This window comes from Zerene cesonia, chromosome 9 (assembly GCF_012273895.1).
Source record: "Zerene cesonia ecotype Mississippi chromosome 9, Zerene_cesonia_1.1, whole genome shotgun sequence".
In the NCBI taxonomy this organism is placed as follows: domain Eukaryota; kingdom Metazoa; phylum Arthropoda; class Insecta; order Lepidoptera; family Pieridae; genus Zerene; species Zerene cesonia.
The window spans coordinates 2,349,577-2,365,390 of NC_052110.1; the positions used below are offsets into that span (position 1 = coordinate 2,349,577).

At 32.4% G+C, this 15,814-nt stretch overlaps 1 protein-coding gene across 9 annotated transcripts in view; it reads right to left on the reverse strand.

Annotated features, from left to right (window-relative positions):
- Positions 1–15,814, reverse strand: part of LOC119828955 (protein trachealess) — a 142,383-nt gene that overhangs the window by 31,960 nt on the left and 94,609 nt on the right. For 2 of the 9 annotated variants that reach the window (XM_038351296.1, XM_038351292.1), the window contains exon 1: positions 13,316–13,972. The exons of the other annotated variants lie outside the window; for them this stretch is intronic. In XM_038351296.1, coding sequence (XP_038207224.1) covers positions 13,316–13,530 — 215 coding nt within the window. In that variant the 5' untranslated portion in view covers positions 13,531–13,972. Of the gene's footprint in view, positions 1–13,315; positions 13,973–15,814 lie in introns of those variants that run through there. 9 annotated transcript variants of the gene reach the window in all.

Here is a 15,814-nt window from a genome sequence, read left to right on the forward strand (position 1 = left end):
CATCATTTATAATATAGAGGTTCCTATGATGAGAATTGGTGTTAATCAAATTTCTCCTCCCATGAAAACTTTTACAGCTTACAAGTAGACATTTTTTCCTTTGCCTGTTTGTGTTCGTATAATGACGTCAGCCGCATAATTAATAAATGCTTATCCAATATAAATATTTAAAGCGCACTTGATTTATATTGATATGACATAATGTACACGTAATTAATTTTCATTAATGCAATGGTGTTATGTCGAAGATAACTAAGTCTTAAAAAAACTAAATGCTCATAAAGTTAGCTTGTTATTTTATACAAAATGTATCATTAGAATATATTTACTGACTTTTTAATGTACTTTTGTTTTAAAAAAAGTAGAGGGAATTTTAAGTAGACCGTAATCGTATATAAGTGGACTTTCACTGAATTATCTCTGTTTTGCAATTCTTTCTTTTTGCTATAATTTCGGCAATAAGCGCGGTGACCGACTACTTCAATAAATTTCGTCAATGTTATGACGGACCTCCCTTCATCTTAGAAGTGGCCGTCTTTAACTGTTCTCGGACGTGTCTCGACACCCCGTACACCTGGGAATCAAACTCACAAGCACTACGAAACATCAAACGAAAATAGATCTTAAACTATACGAATAAGACACAAAGTCAACCTTATGCCCCAATGGTCAGTGATGATAAGTGACCATCGATCCAAAAACGTCGTAACTCGCAAAAGTTGCTATGCAATTCGAAACCTTGCAACCAATCAAGAAAGAACGAAAAGAAATAAGAATTGCAAATTGAAATAATATAAAGTCGGGGAGCTGACATCGTAAAAAGCTGTCCACTACGCAACCGTGTCGCAGTTACGGTTAATATGTCCCGGCCAAATTGAGTTGTCCCGGGCAAGAAAATTAGTTTACCCAGGGGAGCCCGGTATGACGGATGAGATGAGTTGCACCGTCCCACATTAGTGCCTTGTGCAATTGTATTAATTAGTATGATTGGTTAGAGATTTGGCTGGGCGATAAAATTGGTTGATTGTTGATTCTTCTCTTCTGAAGTTAATATTGTATATTAGTTATTACTTATCAAATCAATTGAAATATAACATGACAAATTTTGCTGTAAATTATATTGTAATATTTCATTTGTACCAGATATCAAAGTTTTCAATCATTGTTTTTACACTAATAAAAAGACGAAAAATTTTGCTGTGCGTTTCTTTGAAATGAATAGGCTCCGAAACTTCTGGAAAATTACTTCAACAGCAGAAAGCAACAATATACCTAAAATAAATCTAGATCATTTTTTTCTTACAAATATTTCAATCCAAGCCATTTTATTCCCTACATCAAATCAATGAACCAAATTTCCCCACGAATCATAATAAAAAAACCCCGTTAACAAGGCGATAATAGCTATCAACGAACACTTAACTATTGTCACAGTAGCACAGATTAAAAATACCACAAAATGAAGCCATCAGACCTTACTCGGTTAAATTGTTATTGTCACCTTTGGGACGATGAAAGGCCGACACCTATTACCCTTCAAATTATAAGGATTACCAGGCCATGGGAATTTTCGAGTATTTTCTACATGAATAGACGTGAGGCAAAACACTGCTTTTATTGTATAGAGTATTGGTTGTATTCGACTTGGGAAGAGATTATTGATTATTATTATTAAAACGGACGATTTTAAATTGTATAATTTTATTATTTTTTCAGTCTTGAAATAATCAAAAGAAGCGTGTCTTAATTGTGGCGACCAATGATTGAAGTGATAAATCTTCTTGGCGGAGTTCAGAGGTTTAAAAATGGACTTATTCTGTTCATTTAATATAATGCTTTACTAGAAATATATTAATTGTGTAACATAAAGATAAAAAATTATAACGTGCACCACAAAAATGATTCTTTGAAATATAATCTTGCTTCATTTTCGTCACATCAATAGGGTCTTATAGTATGACACATACGTCATGTTGCATTGTTACCTCAAGTGGTTATGTCACTGTTAACCACTTCAGAACAGTGGGGAGCAATATAATAAAATTGGTATGAAATATTATAACTTAGGGCAATGTACTTATCTTTTGTACGGTTCTCGAGATACTGTTGGGTCCTTTGAAATGTTTAGTGATCCAAGGATCTTACAACGATGCGATTGAATTTTTTGCGTTTTAGATTTTTTAAATATAAGCTTTTTAATTGCAGTGTACATAAACTATGTCTATATGTAAAGTGAAAATAGTAATATAAGACCGAACTTCGTTTAATGCTATTACAAGGAAATGTATCCCCAAATAGGAGTAGGGTCAAAAAGTGCGAAAGTAAATTGAGTACATTCTACTTTGTCAAAAAGAAGTGTAAGTTTCGAAGAGGAATTCACACCTCGTGCACTTAAGGGTCTACTAGTTTTCTTTAAAAGCGCGGACACTTGAGCCCTTGGAGTTAAGTCAACCGTTCCCTCCCTTGGGCCTCGCAGACCCTACGGTCACTCACGGAATGCGAATAAATTTTCGCACTAATAGTCGTTGCTTACAGAAAATTGGCATTCTTTGTAGATACTCTATGCTTAAATGACTTGACAATTGTTTGATTTTAACGTGTAATGTTGAATATTTTTCCTATAATATATATTAACTAGCATACCCGGCCAATTTATTGTTAATTATAAATTATTGGGATAATTAATCGAAATAAAAAGTATCCTATATCTTAAGTTGGACGAAATCACGCAAAAAATGTCAAATTTCATCAAAATCGGTTGAGTTGGTGAAGAGTGCATTGGGAACATACATCATGACACTGGATTTTTATATATTAAGATATTACGAATCGATACGTATGAAATCGCTATAAGTAGATTTTAATAAAGTATAATAATGTTTGGTAATTACTTTTACTTAAAGTAATCAATATTTTAATCAGTTATTTAGGAATTGGTGTGGATGCAATTTTAGAATGAAGTAAATTTTCTCTTAAATATTTTATCATGTTATGTAAACGTTAAGAAGTATTCTAATGTGCATTGGTATGATGTAATACTTCGTTTTTTATTGATTTTCAATTATTAGTGTTACATATGTATAGAATGTACTGTACATAAGATGTTAATTAATTCATTCATTAATCACGAGTGATATCATCACAAATATTAAGTGAGACCGAGCACAGATAAACATCAACACGGATATATTAGCTAAACGATTGGACTTCATTTATTCGAAGGGCAGAAATAAATACAGAGCAAGGGGCGAACATATTTGATGTAGGAAATGAAAATGTCATCGACTTATTACGCCTCAGGATTATTGATATAACTAACGATTATTTTCGATATAATCTGTGACTTAATGTCACAAGGCGCCAAAATGAACATCAATGTTTGAATTCGGAACGCGATTGTTTTTTTTTTTATCTGAAACGCTTATAGAAGGTTAAATAAGTATTAATTTTATATTTCGAATGTTTACTTTCTATTGGCAGCTTTATAACAAAAATGGTACATAAACATTTTAGGTCAAAGAAATGCTACGGGTTTGTCACGAATTTAAATTTCTTGTCTTGGTTTCGGTGTTGCTAGTACAAAAAGTATTCTTTAAAAAATACACGTAACCAAAGAGAGGTCACGCGGTCACTAAAATTCCGAATGGATAGGTATTCCCAGAAAAGAGCAAAGCGAATTATTTCGATGCTTCAATTATTTAATTTTTACTCTCACCATCCGTGCATATTGATAAATAATTCTACAAAGAAAACATTGTTATATACTATGTCAGATAAATTAAAACAAATCACTAAAAACAATTAATATACTCTCGTACGCTTTATGAAAGAGTGAATTTCAATTATTAAAAGAATACAAAGCAAAATGGTCAGTGCGGAAAAATTCCAAAATTTCTTCTGAAAAAAATTAAATTATTCATTATCAAACAAAAAATTCAACTATCAAAACGGTTTACGCCAATCGGAAATAATCTAAAGGGCACGGTCTCTAGGGGTATCCACTATGCCCCTAAGATGAGCATCGTATGACTCGGCAAATTTGGAAGACCCTGTCGGCATTGAGCTGCTGTGACATTGATCATAATAGCTACGTGACATTACAATTTGGTTGGGTTATGTATCGTTATAAATGAAGTAATATCGGCAAGAAGAAATACTGTAAAGCAAGAAAATTGAGAATTGAATAAACCTACTTACACTTACGTCATATAATTAATTCGAGTTACTTAAACATAAAACGATTTAGATATAATCTACTATCAATCTTTATAAAATAACATTTCTCTTTGAAATAAAATATTAAATCTCTTCATAAATTTCAAACATTAAATACGATATTCTACAAAATTTTGTAGTTCTTAAAATTAACTAATACCTACACAGAACACGTATTACCGTTAGGTTGTCTTGTTGAGCTAATTTGGGTACTGAATCTAGATAACTTATCAAGCAAATAATGAACTTTGCTGAGTAACCGACTGCGCAAAAAGTCACATCTTACGTTAGGCGGTTTAAAAACGAAACAGAGTAAAAAACGCGGCAAAAACTACAGTTAAGCGTGTAATATAACAATTACATCGCGTGTCGTTTAATAATATTGTGATTAATAGAGAATAGTCCTAGTAGTGTGTTATTATTATGTGAAAATTGAAATATGTAAATGTTTTAGAGTTTTTTTACAATAACCAGATTATAAAAAATGCAGAATTTCTTACATATATTATTCCTTACGAAATAACGGATATAAATTGAACAATAAATACCTAATCGTATCAATTTAACAAAAACACACCTATACCGTTTGTCTATTTTCAGCAATATAACTTCTTACATTGGCCCAGCAAGCGGGGACCGTCCCCGTGGGACGGGCGATTGGCGCGCCGGCCAAATTGCCGCTCTTTAGCAGGACTTTAATAATCACGCCATATCCAATTTTCCTTTGAATCTGCTCGGAATACAAATGGGAAAAGACATTTATTGAAATCGATTTTATCTGCAATCATTTTCGTTAATTGTTTATTCAGTTGTCTTATTTATAGTTATAAATGTATTTAAAATAATGAAGCCTCATAATGACGAAAATTTATCTACATATATCTTCCGAAAATAATATGAATAAGTATCTATATCGTATATATTACGTCTAGTTCTAAGTAAAATATATATTCAGTTAGATATTAATTACTCAATATAATAATTGTGTAATATAAATCTTAACAACCGTCCAATTGTCTACACGATTGGTTAACAAACAAAAAAATACTGACGATATGAGAAACTCCTCTATTTTTGAAGTCTGTTAAAAATAGGAGAAATTTATATTTAGATATAATTTATATTCGAAAAGCGAATGTAAAGAGAAATTACGTTCAAAAAAACAGTTCGATAAACACGTATAAATTTCAAATAATATAACTGAACGCACCCCTACTGATCCCATTCTTATATCTGGTGGACAAAAAATGACCAATCTATGCGAAGCGTCGACACGAGGATGACTAATAGTCGGCCACAGTTTAGCAAATAGCCGCCAAAATTGTAGTGAAGCTGGAAAATTGTTTTATTCATAAATGCATGGATTGGACTTAGTGAAGATTTGTAGAAACCCATACATTTGCTTTTTTTTTTCTTTTTTGTTTTATAAGTAATACATAGTAGCGTAACTGTTTTATTTGTTATGATAGTAATGTTTTGACGTTATGAAGGTAATAGATATTCGAAAGAATTATACATATTATAAATATAATATATTATAAGTATAATTCTTTCGAATTCTATAGAAAAGAATTTCGAAAGAATTATAAGAATAGAATATATTTATATTCTATTCTTATAATTCTTTCGAAAAATCCAAATGGATATGACGGTTTATTACATAAGGAACTTTGATATGTTTAAAAATTAATACATAACTGTTTTGAAAGGAATGATTTTTGCTGTTTCGATAAAAGAGTCCAGCTAGCACTTAGTTCCTATCGAGAAATGTTAATTAAAAATCGCTCCAAAATCAACTAGTTATAAAAAGAGGAATTTGAGTTCAACACCACTAAACTTCAAAGTAAAAAATCATAAACAAACTGACAATACAGCATTGCAAGAACTACGCGCAATCTAAAATACTTCATTGGCGAATTTTATCGAATACAGAACGAATAGACAAACTACGTCCAAATTAGCAATACAAAGAGAATATTTCGGGCGGCAATTGAAAGGAGAAGCAAATAATAGTTATTTGCAATAATCGTTCGAAGGGACGGCTGATTGCGCCCGGGGCGAGGAATTTTTCCTATTCGGCTGGATACATGCACTTTGCACTGCTGCTCGTTAGTTAATACGATTTCACTGGCCATTTGGACTTGGAAGCGTTCTTTAGGGAGTAAGGAGACTCTTAGTCTAGATAGGTACTTAGTTTTATGCTATGTTAACTTTCTTACCGGAAACCGTGAGTGTTAACAGTGGCCGCACTGATGGTGGATCGCAATGAAATTTAATATCGTATTTAAAATTGAATGATCGTAGCTTCCAATAAATATAAAATGTCTAGATTTAGGAGGTAAATAAAATGTTTAATTATCGAAGTGAGTTTTATACCTCTATCTATACATTTTTATGCTACCTTGACTTATGGCCCAGAGATTTAGACTTCAATATGGCGTTTTTATTCGTGTTTAGATGTCTTATCGAACAAAAATATTATTAAAAAAAGAATAGCAAAAAAAAGAACGTTTTCTCTGATTGCTGGGATATCATAACTGAATTTATATAACAATAGCGTTTGTTTGTAGGTATGATCCCTATGGAATTCTGAAAAGCATTTATATGAACGACTATAGAATTGTCTGCATTTAGAATTGCTTCAATAATAGTTATATTTTTTTACCTTACAAACATAGAGTACTAACCAGTTTAACAACTAAATATCATGTACTACAATAAAATGAAAATAATGTATGAATATTTAGAAATTAAAAACTTTTTAACGGATTTTAAACGCGATTTATTCATTATATTACTAACCCGACGTTTCGAACACTTTACAGCGAGCGTGGTCACGGGGAGACATTATTACAATTAATAATATAATGAATAAATCGCGTTTAAAATCCGTTAAAAAGTTTTTAATTTCTAAATGTACAATACTCGCGTAAAATCAAACACAAGAAAATACTATGTATGAATATTATTATTGAAAACATCAAATATCAAGCTATATATTCATTAGCAAACCGTGAAGCTGGTCCTAAATATTGGTGTTTAGGGAAACCAAGCCTGCTATATCAAGCAGATATTCCTATTGGGGTGACAATCGATCAATCGCTGGTATTAATGGGACAAGTCTCCCGAAAATGATGCATTATTTTCCCCTTTACCTCATCACGGAACTTTTATACTGACCCCTGTTGTTTTAATTTCTTCTTTTAGGGTTGAATTGGCGTCGAAATTGACTGAGGGTTACTAAGGATGTGGTTTAGTAGTGAATGAGTTTTCATTCGAAATGTTTGAATGAATGAATTAATTAAATTATCTTTAAAACAAGCTGTGGTGGGTCAGTGGTGAGAACCTCGAAGCGTGCAGGAATATATTGATTTTTCAATTTATCTGCACATGTGGATAACATCACCACTGCTTAAACGGTGAAGGAAAACATCGTGAGGAAACCGTCATGTCCAAGAATCAAAAGTTCGACGACATGAGACATCTGCCAACCCGCACTTGGCCACTCATAGAAGGCCTGTGTCCCAGCAGTGGGAACATATATATGGACTGATGATGATGAAATTAACTTTAATGAATCAAAATCAAAATATAATATCATAATCAGCACGTAGATAGAATTAATGTTTGAAAACTGTTGTATTAAAATGTTTAAAGGCGTCTGTTATTTTGTATTTTAATGCAAAATTATTCCTCTCGTATTATATATAGTTAAAAAACCAGTATCCATTCGTCTACGTCAAAAATACAATAACAAATTGCGCAAAGCCAGAATGAATTAAGATTACAAATTTAAAATTTTCAAAATAGAATATAACTGTTAAAACGTTAACATATAATCTTAAATGCTCTCTATTAAGTCATTGTTCAAGAATTTGATGAATTGAAGTGATAACTTCATACACCACGACTCTTATATAAATGTCTGAAAGCCGGTCCACACAACGCGTCACGATTGTTTGCGCAAACGCCTATATCTATTGCATATAGTTATCACTTGAGGCATTAGCAGATATATTTGTAATGATAATGAGAGCCTACGTTACCTATATGAGATTATTTTCGTGGTACTAAGAAATACAACAAACGAATTATTGTTTTTTGCGCTAGAATTAATGCGTCGCCGAAAATTGATCTCTGGGATCTGACCTGTGTTACTGTGATATCTTGTTTACTTCAAAGTAAGCAATCTGCATTGTAATAAGAATGTCCTACAATTTCATTAAGATTATAATAACTATAAGAGAGAAAAACCTACTATGTAGGTATATTTCAGATTTCAAAACAACAATAATTTGATATTGAAATTTTTAAACTGTTGAATGAAACTTTTGATCATGCTCTTTGCGCAAATCTTAATTTCGTGTAGATCTACTATTTACGCTTCAATGGCATGCATATTTCGTTTAAAATTTTATATTGTTATTGAGCAAGTGAGTGCTAAATGTACGTATAAAATTAAAGAAATAACGACCCCAACAAGGACACAGTCTAACTGCTTGTTAAATAAATTTTAATGGAAAAAAACGAAAAAATACGTATAAATACGTAATTATTTCCTGTAATTTAAATAATTCACCATCAAGGGGCGTGTAAATGAAATTTGATTTATCTGAAATTGCCGACAGTTGCCGAAACCGCAGACGCTCTGATTGCATCATAATACATTGATTATAACACTTTCAATATCGTTTATTGTTATTTTCTGGTATGCAAGTGTATTATGAATCCCTACTTGAACATTATAAATGTGAAAGACATTTCTCTCTCAAGACTCTTCTTTACATCGGAAGCACTGAACCGATTTAAATTAAATTTTGGTACAGTGATAGTTTTAATCCCGGAAATTTTTAGGGAATGGGATCTATGCGAGATAAATCCCTGGACTAGCTCTCTATTGAATATTATAAATGCGAAAGTTTGAAAGGATGTGTGTGTGTTTGTTGCTCTTTCACGCAGAAACTGCTTAACCGATTGCAATGAAATTTGGTACGTAGACAGCTGGGCAACTGGAATGACATATAGGCAACTTTTTATCCGAATATTCCAATGGGATATGAACTTACGCGGGTGAAACCGCGGGGCGCAGCTAGTAGTTTATAAAGAAATAACGGTACGGTATTATACATGTTATCAGTTTGTAAGAAAAAACTAGATCAAAAATTAAATGGACGTAGGGCGTAACGAATTCTAATGAGTCAGCATTTAACGCGGGCCTTTGAATATAAGTCGACTAAGTTTTTTCTTGCAATTTAATAAAAATTATGGAGTACGTATTTATATCGTCTGATATAACGATGATTTTAATTATTTTTAAGGTGAAATCGTTTTTAGGTGAGATTTTATTAGATTCAAGTCTTGTTTATTAAATTTAACTATCTTTTGCCAGCGGCTTTGCACGCGTTAAATTCGGAGAAGTTTAATGGATGTTATTATACATATAAACCTTCCCCTTGAATCTATTAAAAAACACTATCAAAATGTGTTGCATAAATTTAAGATCTAAGAATACACACAAACACACACGATGGAAAGTAGCTTTGTTTTATACTATGCAGTGATAAATATTAATTATATTAATGATTAAACCAACTGTTAAAGAGTTTTACAAGGTGCAATATATCGCAAGATGTTGCGGTTTTGTGATTGATTTTTATGAATAGCTCTAAATGACTTATTATTATAATTAACAATAATTATTTATTAATTAATTACCTTTATAATCTATTAGTACAATTAGTTTAAATAAACATATTATATAAATATAGCTATAGAAAGAAAATGCCGTCGTACCAAAGATTGAGGTTTTTGTCATATTTTTTGTGGGATCAGGTGCATCGATTGGCTTCGAAGCTATGTTTATATGGGTGAGTTTGAACTTAGTTGATAGTTGTGTGATTGTTTATTTCTATTCAATTTTTGTACATATTTTTTGCTTTAGGCCATGGTAGCGTAGATTTTGATATTTTTCATATACTGTTTTTCCTTACATTAAGTTTCTTAATCTAAAAGTAGACACATTAAACATATACATTTATTCAAAATCCGTCTTTATTATTGTTGTGTTCAAAACAACAGAAGATTAATTAGACAAAATAGCAGTATTTGGATAAAAAGTACATATATTATTTCAGAGCTATATTTATTCAGAGTATATTATTTCAGAGAAAATTTTATGTACTTAATATAAAAGCTAGCTTGAAATGGCCTATAACCTCATTTTCTACCTTTGATTGCACATTAAGTACCGGAGGCCTATATCATACTCCTCACCATTCCCTTTACCTCTGAAATTTTTACGGTCGGTGATGGATTACCATCAGGCGACCCACTTACTCAGTTACCTGCTATTACGTACAAAATAATAGTTATTATACTAAAAAAACCCTTCAAATTGTATATCTAGAATCGTATAAATCGGATCACCCAGTAAAATTTTATGAAATAACAATTTTAATAAACTCTTTTTTGAAGTCGGTTGAAAATTAAAAAGTAGATAGATATATATAAATAAGAGGGGATTAATATTATGTAATAAATAAAATCGAATTAAATCATGATTTGATAATCAATCACCCTGTGTAATGTGTATTTTCTACAAGCACCAATTCATTTGCCCAACTAGACTCGTCTAGTTACAGCACAAAAGAAACTGTTTACACCAGACGCTGGTTAATAGAATTTCTATGAAACAAGTCTATCATCGGAATAACCTAAAGAGTTCTTTTGTTCCACGTCTCCATGCATCCATTTTATCATTTCGACACGCTCCTTATTTTTCAATCAAAATATCTTGGATACAGGATGCTTTTTGCCGTTTCTTTTACGGTGAGGTTTGACGAAGTGTGAAAGTGCTTTGATTCTGAGAGAAAGGGTTTTGTTTAATACAAAGGATTCAGAACAGCTCGATGTGTGGACTGTGATGAATCGTCTATAAAAAATTCGTAATGCTATGTTGTTAGAATTATATTATACATGAAAATACGTTAGTTACTCAGTATCCTACTATGATATAATATATTAAATTACAATACCAATGTGTATAAATATATTTAGATAAAATAATATCTGGATAGATAGATAATATACCTGAGAAATTTTCAAAATTTCTCATTTATAAAGCATTTCAATGCTATAAAACTAAAAATTAAAGATAATATACCTATTCAATATTAAAGCCAATCGTTAAAACCTTCTAACATTTTAATAAGATTATCTAAACGTCCTACAAAAAACATAACTTTATTATTCAAGAAAGGACGAATGGTTAAATTTATTGAAATAATGTCTAAGCAACTCAATCATACAATCGATTCACATATAAGCATAAAGCAGTCAATCATTGGCAGGTCAATTTGCGTGCCCAATCCAGATTATCCATATAACGGTAGACAAACCACGACTCGGCCATTCAATAACATAATCTGTGGAAAAAACAGGCGGCAAATTGGAAGCTTCCTCTTTAAATTCGATTGTAAATTATGCTGGGAAATATTTACTTTTTTGTACATTTTGTTCGTAGCGATTCGTAATTGAATGATTTTTGTTAAATTGCGACTTATTTATTGTGATTTTAATTGATTCAATTGGAGTTTAATGTATGTACGTAAAATTTTTACATATTTTTCCAATGATCTTAGCATCCACTCCTATTAATTCACAAACATGAAACTGCATTTAAAGTTATATATTAGGTACCTTCATAGATACAAATAATATTTAGTACCCAAGAAACGCACAAGTGAAGAATAAGAACAATGACTCCAAAACCATATCTTTCCTAGATTCTTAACGTAAAACTTGAAATATATAAAGCCATGACATATTGTGTCATTAGTCATTACTACAACGGACAACCTACTTTATTACCGCTAATAAGAATATAATTTTATCTTCTATCATCACACGAATCAATGTTAAATGAACCAAATTCTCATGCCAATTACCTGAACGCGAATAAACTGAGTTAAAAGATTCGTTTAAACATGTCTCATTACGCGGAGTACATTTCTGGGAAAACGACAAATTACGAAGGCCAACCTGATGATATTATGAAGATTACTCAAGTTGTATTGTCTCGACAAATTATAGACTTACGTGATATAGATCTGTGTTTTTTCCGCGGTTTTTTTTTTTTTAGATTTTTTATTTTTTTTTGATTGTTTCCAATTTTATTGTCTATGGTTTGTGTCAGACTGTAAAATAATTAGAAGTATTGATTTAAAATTGAGCATTTAATTGCTTTTTTAATTTTTACTTGTGAAAAGCTAAAGTAGAGTCAATTTATAAAGTGTACATTTTTGACGTGCCTTTTATAGTTATTATAATTTAATTCATAAAACAACATTAAAGATTGTATATTTATACATATATAACATGTCTACACTTTCTTAGAGCACTGCAAGAGTTGTAGAGTCATGCGAAGATAAGAATCTTAATTTAAGCAACTCGTTTTGTCCTCAGTTTTATGTTTTATTTAAAAATAAAATATTAATATTGTTGACAATTGAAATTACTAATTCAAGTTCGTTGTTAAAGTCAAGTTTTTTATTGTTTTCGTGGCAATGGCTTATTTAAAACATGTTTATTTTTTAAAATTAAAAACAGTTTTCGCAACGTTTTTGAACTCTTTTTTTAATCTATTTGAAATAAAATCTGTTTTTTTTTTCTAGCCATAAACTCAAGTTATCGTCATTCATACTTCCTGTCCATACGAAATGAACCCAAGTATGATGACACACCCAGAACAATTACAATCGCCACAGAAACCTGTTCCACTACAATATCATAGAGATCTCTATCTAGGACAATATTTTGGGTAATTTCACTTCACCAGCAATCTTACATAATCTTTTAAAATTTTTATTATAATGCCCACTTTTATTTTCATCTCACTTTTATTCATACACTATAAAAGCACATTTAAAAAAAGCCATTTATCTTATGCAAAATAAATTAACCGCATCATTAATTTATACTAATTGACTGTTCGAACTTGTTTTCCATTTAAGCGCATCAGTGACATGTAAACAATCAATTAGCATCAATCTAGAAAAAGTGTAAATAAAAGTTAAAATATAAAGAAAAAAATGAAACGTGCCCAGGTTCGAGATGCGATTGGTTTGATGCTTGTTGCTGCCGACAGATATCCGGGCTTGTCTGTACGAACCAGGAATGGGTGAAGGCAGTGTTCAAGCCCGGGTTGAGCCCCGGCCCCGGCCCGGGCAGCCCCATGACCCCGGGCAGGCCTCCGGGCCGCTGGTGATGCGGAAACCCAGCCACGTAGTCCATAGCCACCGCTTGATATGGCAACATGCTCACACACTATATCAATTCGAGAATCAGTCCTATTTGACAGTTCTTTTCGCGCGCACACACATTTCGTCTGTCCAATACGATGCGAAATTTATGTCCGATACACAAAACCACGAGGATAATTCAGCTCTCGTACAGTTCTCAAACTTGAAACATTTCGGAAAAAGTTCAAAATTAGCTCGCGATCACGCGTGGTGCAAGTCTTTTCGGCGGCGCTGGTTTTTAGTTATCAAACAAACGGCTCTATTTTCGCGACCGATCATTTACGGGGTTAGCTATTCACAAGGGAAAAGTCACGCACAGCCACCCACTTAATAAATATTCTGGGCATATATCCGTTTTTACGCAGACGTGACTGGCTGTGAACTGTCCGATTTTCACGTACGGAACGCGCGGCCGATTATCGAAAACAGTTGCACGCGTCCCCCTCTCTCGACCTCGGACGTGCAACTGAAACCAAGCACGCGCCAAACAAGACTCTATTACCCTCAGCCTAGACATTCCCGGTCGGTAAAACAGAGGGGGACGCCGCTCTATAATAGAAAGAGACGGCCGCGCCGGTCGGTTATCGTCGCGGAGTTAAAAGCCTGCGTCGTTACACGCTTCGTAATAGGCGGTTACGTGATTGGGCGTGGCCAAAGCTATTAAGTTGAATTGTCGCGTTGTGATTGGTTAAAATTGCTAGTAGTAGCCTACGTGATATGTTCAGGAATACGTTTATAGCGTCCGCTCGTGGAATATAATAAGTGGAATGTTGGTTGGGTGTTCGCCAGTTGAGGCTGTGTTTCGGTTCGGTTCCCGATTCGTGTAGGTTTAATTGTAAGACCGTTAATTTGTTTTGGCGACGTGAATATTAAGACGATGGGTGTGGCCGCACCTGTAGGTATTGATTGTCATTCAAGGAGATGAGCGGTTTATGTAAACATTAATCATACGTCATTAGACGTTAGCGGAATCGGGCTCGATGTCACAGAGCTGAGTAGGAGCTGTATTATCGTCTCAACAGCCTGTATGTCTCATGCCGCTACCTGGGTACTATGTACTGGAGTTTATTTGAAATAGCCTAAATCCTATCCTTCTATATCCTACTAATATTTTAAAGGCGAAAGTTTCTAAGGATGTGTGTGTTTGTTATTCTTTCATGCAAAAACTACTGAACCGATTGCAATGAAATTTGGCACGTAGACAGCTGGACAACTGGAATAATATATAGGCAACTTTTTATCCCGATAACTCTACAGGATAAGCACTTACGCGGGCGAAACCGCGGAGCGCAGCTAATATAATACCCCGAGGAATTATATATAAATATTTTCTTAATTGTATTATTATAAATACTTATAAGCAAAAGTAATCAACCAACTATATTGCGACTACAGCTTTTAACCAAAACAGTTAGAAAAAAATATATTATAAATTATTATATAAATCTCTTTGTGAATATAAACCAAATCTGGTACTAATTAAATCAATGATTTAAAATTATTTCTGATATAACTTTAAGCTACAGAAGCTTTACTCATAATTCATGAACTCTTAAGCAACTATTCATGTGACCTCGACTATTTTCCTAAGTATGTACTTACCTGTATGTTATACATAAATAAATATTCAACAAAAATTTCTCTTTTATAATACGTATCCAATTATATACTTGTAATACTATAGTTTATAAATCAGGTTGTACGAACCGAGTCAGTAGATAGTATTTAGTAGCTATGTGTCCATAGGATACTCATGTATTTACTAAGATAATACAGAATCAAAATATATTGATGTCGAAGCGATCAAAGCGCGTTATTGATTTCTGAAGCGAGGCGTGGCGCAGACGATACCTAACGTAAGGATATTTATGTGCGAAGTAACCTTGGCGAATGCGGCAAATATCCACTTTGAACTCAAATTCATTGCAGTTAGAGTACATTTTTGGATGGTGCTATAATGACTTTACATATAGGAAACTGTATTATTGTTATATATGCATACATAGCGAGATCTTTGAGATGTATGAATATTAATATAAATGTAGTAATGCTGTCCCTTAATTTATATGAATTTATAGATATAATAGGTTTATTACGTATCTAAATAGAGTAAGAAATTTCTATAATCTAATTATTTAAGTACAATAGTCCCATGAAGAAAAGCTTGTTATTCGTTTTAATGTAATGGTGCAATGAATCTCTTATGTTACTTTTTGTACGAAAGATATAGTTTTGTTTTTAAAATCAATCTGCTTTATATATTTTGCAATGCTCTACCAGTATATATCAACAATTGTTAG